Raw genomic sequence first — 8,087 nt, forward strand, 5'->3', positions numbered from 1 at the left:
AAACCATTCAGTGATTCTATGATTCTAAGTATCAGCATGCCCAAACCACAGTTAATGGCATGACTGCACATAGGGTAGATGGAAGTGAGCTAAAAATATATTTAGCAAACTTCTGTGATTTGAGACTCAAACATTTCAAAATACTTAGACCAACCCAACATCATCTTTATACTCTTCCACAATAAAACATCTGCATTACTATCAAGCAGTAACCTCTTATAAGCTTAAGGGGATAGTGACCGCACTGAAAACAGGCTGGCATGAAAAGAGAACAAATGCTTTCTGTATCAAAACAAGTTTAAGTTCCAGGACTAATAACTACGGATCTGCTAAACATCATTTGTATTAAACCACGCCACAGTACTGAGAGGGGCTAGCACTCTACGACACGCTGACAAAACGCTTGCTCAGAAAGTGATATAGCTCTAGAAGGGATGAATCTTCAACCCACTATGTCACATGCCAAGATCAAAGAAATTTCTCCATAGGAAACTTGCAGGGCAGGACGGCCACATTCCCTGGCAATGATAACAGCACAAAAACACTATCCCTCCTCCAACAAGAGAATGTTGTATACAGTCCTCCAGTCCCAAATGTTACTGGATTTTCCGTGTTAACATTATGCTTAACTTTTTTAAACTTTTTTAAGTTCTTAGGTCAAATTTTGTTATACAGCTGAAAAATAACCAAGCAAGCTTGACCAGAGTGAACATGGATAAATTAAGTACAGGACAAAATCCACTTCAGAATGTCCCATGGCTCCTTTCGTCACTTCCTCTTTCACAGAGGCTTATACGTAACACCCACACAGTGTTTCATAACACTATAGACTTATCTTCTGAACATACTCGTTTACCCATATGTGAGTACACTGTAAAGTACAGAGTACAGGTGTCACCTGACAGAAGCCTTGATCAGTTCAGACTAACAGAAAAAGAAGATCAGTACATTAAAGTCCATGTTTAAAAACAAATAATTGAAAAAATATTGTGTAATTTGCAATAAATTGCTTGTACTGGCTCTGAATTATCTTTGCAGGACATTTAAGGATCTATGACCTCCAATAAGATTCTGATATTTTTATTTCAGTGCTATAAAGAGACTAAAGTGTACTAGAGTACAAAAGGCTTGAAGCCTAGCAGGCAAAATACACAAAAGAGATTTTAAGGGCATCAAATCTTACACAAGTACTTAGGGGAAGAAAAACAGAAAAGCACTTTGACTAAAATCCCTGATTTTATACTAGTACTTCATTTTCCATTCACTTTGCCTACCTATGTGCCCTTGTGGGGCTACTTGCAGCTCAGTTTCTCACAGCCTTACAGTGTGACGTAAAATAAAATACTACATTTAAAAAACTGTTAAAATTACAACTGACCAATGGAAAAGTCAAGTTTCGAGGCAGTTTTCCTGATTCCAGTTGATGTATACGGAGGAAAACATCTACCTGTGGGGTAGACTCATCGATAAAACGGATTACATGAAGAGCATGATGTACATCCCAGTACTGTTCCCTTCGATACTTCATCACCAAAGCATGAGATTCATGGTGAGGAGGAATAATTCCTTGGGGGGAAAAAAAGAAAAAAAAGAAAAAAAAAAAAAAGAAAATAAGATAAGCAACTGTAAAGAGAAAAAAAAACAGCACTCAAATTCCCTTTTCAAAAGACCTGCCTGAACTCAATTCCTACTACAACTCCAGCCTACAGAAATGTTGGACTCGGTACTGCAGTTTGTTATAAACGTGGTCAAAGAATATACAGAGAAAGTTCTAAAAAACTGGAAGTCAGTGGACCAAAAAAGCACTTTAGCATTAGATTTATAAAAACAAATTTAAGATGTTAACTGAGCATAGGCAAAAATCTACCCTTAGACTATTGTCTCTCAAGTTCTACAGGTTTTCAGTAAATGAATGGTAACTCTTTCGTACACCACATGGGTGCACTGATAAAGAAATGTTATTGTTGAGATAGATGAAAAATAATTTAACTGGCTTAGTCTCCCTCTCTAACAACCTTTCTTTATTTTTAAATTGTGAACTTTATTTGTTACTTGTTTATACCTACATACAGCTTTTAATACAGTACTAGTTGTATATTTGTGCCCAGCTTCCATTTATTTTGCAAAGTGGATGGAGAATTATTTTTATATACATTAGCTGTTTATATTCTCAAATTCTACATTTTGACATGACCACAGAATATATACATGCAAATAACTAATGCAAAGATACTGTACATTCCAGTATTATTAATTTACTGTTAGATATCTGCCAGAAAATTCTTTACTTTCTGTATCATAGAGATTAATTCTCTCTAAAACATCACTCAAAAGTAAAATCAATCACATTGGTTGAATCAGTTACAGATTAAAACTGAAGAATACCACCCAAACAGTTTGCCAGTTAACATTTTTTACTTTCTTAGAACACTACGAATATTTTTTCTAGTTTCTAGGAGAAAAATAAAATGGGGAAAAAAAGTATCCAAATAGAGAGGCAGAGAAAATTAAACAGTTTGCAATCTCCAGAAGAGATGCTCAAACATTTCATTCAACCCTTCCTCTCACTCACTGAGTGCACTGTGAACATGCACTGATGTTCACAACAAAACTGTCACAGGCTTCAAGAGAAATAAGATCTTACATACACCAAAGTAGAAAAAAAACCCAAAAACCCCACAACTTACATATCACTAGCAGAGCAGAATTTTTCACGTTGTAGAAACCCATGAGAAAAAAGTATTCCTCAAAAATCATTTCTGAAACAGACTACCTGCTGCTTTTATCTCTCATTGAAAGAAAAAATATTCCTGCCAAGTGTTACACCATGAAATGGCTCTTTAGTAACAACCACAACAGACAGAAAATTGTATTTTATTTTCCAACTGCAAACCTGTCTGCATTTCAAAAGCTATGACAGAGCAAGACATTCTTCACGTTATGCAAAACAGATTCAACATCATGACTTTGTACATCCATACTGCCAACTGCTTTCCTCAAATATAGAAGACTACCTTAGTCAGGTAGAAAAGAAGCTTAAACAACACAGAGATGTCTAGAAACCTTCATAAGTCACACTTGAAAAGGAAGTTAACAGAGACATCACTGACATACCATGTAACCTGGGACAGCATCAAGCCTTGGTATGTGTCTTGACATAATCATGCTGACAGTATAGAATCCTTTTTGTTACACTATTGACATGATTTAGAGGAGATGTAACACCTCCCACTAGAAAAGGATTGGGCTGGATAAGAAAAGTCCTTGTACCTCTGTTCACCCAAGGAATACACAGAATGACAGTATATGCACTTGAAATAAATAACTCTTGGTTTCAAACACAAAATCCTTTAAAAAAATCAATGTAATTTTCCATACCGTGAACTCAGAAGGTATTTTGTGTTCATATGATTCACAAATCACCCTATCTAAAACAGTCAAACATACATCATTGGCGCTGCAGTGAGCTACAAGTTTGCCAGGAGACTGTATTGTAATTATAATACTTTGGCTGAAGGATCTTATACTAAGCCACTTCTCCAAACCTCCTACACTATATTTCCTACTACTAATATTTTAAAGGATGCTGACTACTTCACTATGGCCCAGGGTACAAGAATCTTTCTCATCCTAAAATTAGTACTCTAACAGCAGAGAGTTTTATCAAGTTGGATTACTGTTAGTTCAATGATCAATGTCAAGAACTTCAAGTTTTATAATTAGATCTTGCACCTTCTGCGCACTGTTCATTTACTACCTCTCCCAAAAAAAGGCTTATAAATCCAGATAATCAGGAATATGAAGCCACACTTTTTAACCTGTAGAAAAATGGAGGAAAAAAATAAGAGAAAAAAAACCATTTTAAAACATTGTTCTAAACACAGCTAAAACTTTCTAATACATTATTTCACACTCCAGACACTGTAGTGGAACATGGAAACCAAGTAGTGAATCAGAAGACATCTACTTGAACATTGTTGAAGATAAATAAACATCCTAAATCAGCAAAGAATTTTTTTTTAAATACTCAGTCTGAGGTTGGAGTCACCAGTCTTCCTGACTTGGAATCACATGCCAAAATCTTAATGTAAAAGAAATATATAGGATATGTATCCCATATTCTAGAGAGCCAAAGGACAAAGAAGAAGTGGGATAGTTCACAGACAGCAAAAGACAGCAGCTTCCAAGCCAGCCTGCAGACTGATGCTGCTGCTCTCTCTCTGCTGAAACATTTCAGATATCAGCACCCTTCCTGCCCAACCACAGCCCTGGTAATAGAAGACTCACCACAGGAGGCACACTCAAGCTTTTCAAAAGTGGCACCACACTCCACGACCATGTTAAATCATATTTCTTTTCCAGAGATTCAGTCAGAGGAGGTACCTTCACACTCAATCTGGCAGTGTTTCTTTACACATAGCAAGTCTAAGGGAAACTCTCCAGACACCTTGCTGGGGATCAGAACTCCCAGACCCTCCACAACCCCTCCTGCCTTCAAGTCACATAACGTTGCATCTAGCAAATCCAACACACTTGACCAGTAACTGCAAAGTCATAAGTACTTTTGAATTCGTCATCTGACTAACCTACTTCAAGGAAAACAGAATCTGTTTATGGTTTTTTTTCTTTTTATGGTTTCTAAGAACACCATAATTTGTCTCCGGCCTTGTAACTTCTTCAATTTAAAGCCAGAAGCAAAACCAGAAAAAAACACAATTTTGTAGAACACAAAAGATTCTCTTTAGAATAAACATCCATTCCATACCTTGCCCATTTCTTTTAAGTTTATCACAGCTTTACTTCAACTTCATTGTCTGCTATTTTAGAAACAGAACTGAATATCTTATCAGGTATCGGTGACTTATTATATCCACCTTTCAAATCCATTTTATAAATTTAGTTGGATAGTGTTACAAAGTTAAATATAGAAATACACTCTTCTAGGTACACTCCAGCAAAAGTTCTCAAAAACTATGTATGGAATATTCTTTTATAATTGCCACTGTGTATCCTAGGTGGATACAAAAATAGGTTAAAACTGTATCAGCATGCAAAGTAGTACAGAATAATCCCTGTCACTAACTCTCTAAAGAAAAAAAACCACCTCAACCACAAAAAAACACACCTTCCTACATACTCATTTCTACAGAGGATCACAGATGTTATGTTTAATACCTAAAAGTACCTTCCACACCAGTATACGATACATGGATGGGAGAGGAAACCTTTGACTAAATGTGCAAAGCTTCTCAATATCTGTAATGAAATAAAGAGAAAAAAAAAGAGGTAAATTTAATTATCAATAGGTTTGAGTCTCTGATCTCCCAAGTACAACAAATCCTTAGCTGCAGATCAAAATCCCCTCTTTCATCATTTATCAGCAATAAATACTTTCACTGCTTTAACAGAAAAAGGAATGTTCCCTACAAACTGAAACAGTATTTCTTTTGAAAAATACATACATTGGTTTGATTTACAATAAAACTACCCTAGGTTTCACCAGGAAGAAACTGTACCACTTTTATAGACACTTTGTAAATTGTGTTGCTATGTCAAAACAATTAAGGGCTTTGTTAAAAGTACATTTATCTTTCTGTTCCGTTAGAGATGTGGCTCTCCTCAGGGACCAACAGCAATAATAAAATCTTAATTGTTTCAAGGTTAGATGAAATTAACAGCAGGAGATTATCTATTTTCAGATTAAAATTTTCATTAAAAACTTTTAATTTCTTTGTCATCAAGAATGAAAAAAGAAAAAAGAAACACCAAGCAGACAAATCTCTCAAGTTTTTAAAAATCAGACTTTCAAATCTTCGCAACTCAAAGGACTGCTTGTAATAACAGGGAGAAAGAAACAAGCAAGCAGACAAATCTCTTCAAGTTTTTAAAAATCAGACTTTCAAATCTTCGCAACTCAAAGGACTGCTTGTAATAACAGGGAGATTAGCGGTAACAGACACAAAACTTCAGTGAATACTAAGCAAAGCAGTGAAATATTCCCTCCCCAGCCCCAAATTGCGAAGTAATGGAGAAAACAGTGAAATCAACTTGCCCAACCGGTCATCTTTCAACAGAATTTCCAGTGACTTCTTTTCTTCAACTCCACGAAACCCCACTTTTTCATAATATACTGAGCGAAAGTTTCTCTGAGAGTCGTCAGCCATGACTGATTCCTTTTGAAGAAACATTAATTCCCCTTAAGTGTTATAAGAATACATTCCTATTGCATTAAAGTCAAGTAGTTTTGCACACTGATAAAAGTTGACTGTCTATGTCTCTATAGTATTAATAAACACTACAGAACATTAAAATCTTCTAAGATTTTTTCATCATAACACACTGATAAAAGTTGACTGTCTACAGAATATTAAAATCTTCTAAGATTTTTTCATCATATGCTAACACAGACAATGCAATAATTAAATCTAAAAAAGGTCTGAAGATATCCAATTTAAAAATGAAATATGGGGATTTTTTTAAAATTATTTTTTATTCCTGTAGTAAATTATACTACTTTTCAAAAAGTTTTTTTAAAAGTTATGGGGAGAGACACCTAGTCTTTTATGCTATATCACATATTTCAAAACCAATACAAAAAATACAAGAGTCTGACAAAATTTTGGCTACAGAAACCCTAGTCAAGCAAATAAGTAAAATCACCAGGTTTCATACTCACCAAACAAGGTAAGCAGCAACAAGGGCAAGCCAATGCTGGCCTCAGTAGCACAGAGGTGACAGGAAAGAATAAGGCTAGGTATGTAGGTTTGTTCTTAAGTTGCAGATTTGAATTAAATGTTCACGTTGTTATCAGGTGCTGTAACAGCCACAGTCTTGAGCTTGTCATTCCAGTACTAAAAAGAAATAAGCATCGCATCCCTATACCGAAAAGAATGGTAAATTGCAGTGAGTACTGTCTATTTCATAACAAATGTAACTGACATTTCAATTCAGTTCAACCTTCTAAAGATCAATTCTCTGTCCTTTGCAGGCTTACAAATATGAGAAAGACTTGTTTTGTAACTCAAAGGACTAAAAACAATCTCAACTCTTCAGTCCAGTAACAGCAGTGAAATTTGGAGAAAAATAATTTGAGTGCGGAGCAATGGGTGAATTATGCACTGAAAAGCTCTTCCAGTTAATTTTCTCTTTTCCTTGCTGAACCAAAGCACACATCAGGAGCTAAGCATTTGAAGAAATAAACAAAGGCCACAATTTTGCAACGAATTCACATATTTAAAATTGCACATCCACTAGGCCTATCTGTGTGTCAAGTTAAGTTCATTTTTAGCGCTTTGTAGGATCAGTCAGAAAAATATAAAGCAGCAAAGGACTGGATTAGTGCTTTCTGAGCTTGGTCAACTACTATCTGAAAACCAGAGAAAAAATATTTATATTACTTGCAAGACATTCCAGTTGTGCACTACCCTTACGAAAACGACTTTGATATTCATGTATTGTGCATTTAACAGTCCAGTGACCAGAGTGTTTACTAATTACATCACAATCATGTCTAAAAGCAAGCTTATGATGCCATGGACACTCAACTACATTTAAAATATTTGAAATTTTTGAAATCTGAATTTAATATGTGCTATCTAGAAAACATTTAGCCCCTGCCACTTGTGGAAAGCTGACAGCAGAGTGACAGAACAGAAAAAATAAGTATTATTTGAAAAATAACAGCATGATCTATAAGAAAGGAATTCAATTTCAATTATTTTAAACTATCACTATACCAGAAGTACATTTGAATTACCCAGTGGAAAAAAAGTCCTCCCTCCCTCCCTCCAGACTTAGGACATATATTTTCATGTTAGGCAAACAACCAACATTCCCATCTTTACATGTATCACCAATAAACTGGAAAAAGGAAGGGGGAAAATAAATCCCTAGCCAGCTCATTGGAAGTGTTCTGTATCAAAGAGTATAATTTACTCATTTACTCATTTCTTTCAAAGACTAATGCTTTCTCGGCCTTGCTAGCACTTTTCATCTTATTAAATGTAATGCCAGGTGACTTTAACAGCAGCAATGAAACAGAAACACTGAGTAAAGAGCCACGATCCCAACACACCCCCCCGCTGACA

The 8,087-nt window shown here is 35.4% G+C and overlaps 1 protein-coding gene across 1 annotated transcript; it reads right to left on the reverse strand.

Moving 5' to 3' along the window:
- Positions 1-1,378: 1,378 nt before the first annotated feature.
- LOC104470799 (TBC1 domain family member 7-like) lies at positions 1,379-6,876 on the reverse strand (the record flags this gene model as incomplete). The annotated part of the gene is made up of 4 exons (XM_010085849.1): positions 6,677-6,876; positions 6,053-6,173; positions 5,176-5,256; positions 1,379-1,566 (listed from the first exon to the last, which is right to left on the reverse strand). Coding segments are annotated over exons 2-4 (381 nt in total), but the record flags the coding sequence as incomplete, so codon positions are not given.
- Positions 6,877-8,087: the final 1,211 nt, after the last annotated feature.

The sequence above is a fragment of the Pterocles gutturalis genome, unplaced genomic scaffold (genome assembly GCF_000699245.1).
Source record: "Pterocles gutturalis isolate BGI_N339 unplaced genomic scaffold, ASM69924v1 scaffold28250, whole genome shotgun sequence".
NCBI classification, from domain to species: domain Eukaryota; kingdom Metazoa; phylum Chordata; class Aves; order Pterocliformes; family Pteroclidae; genus Pterocles; species Pterocles gutturalis.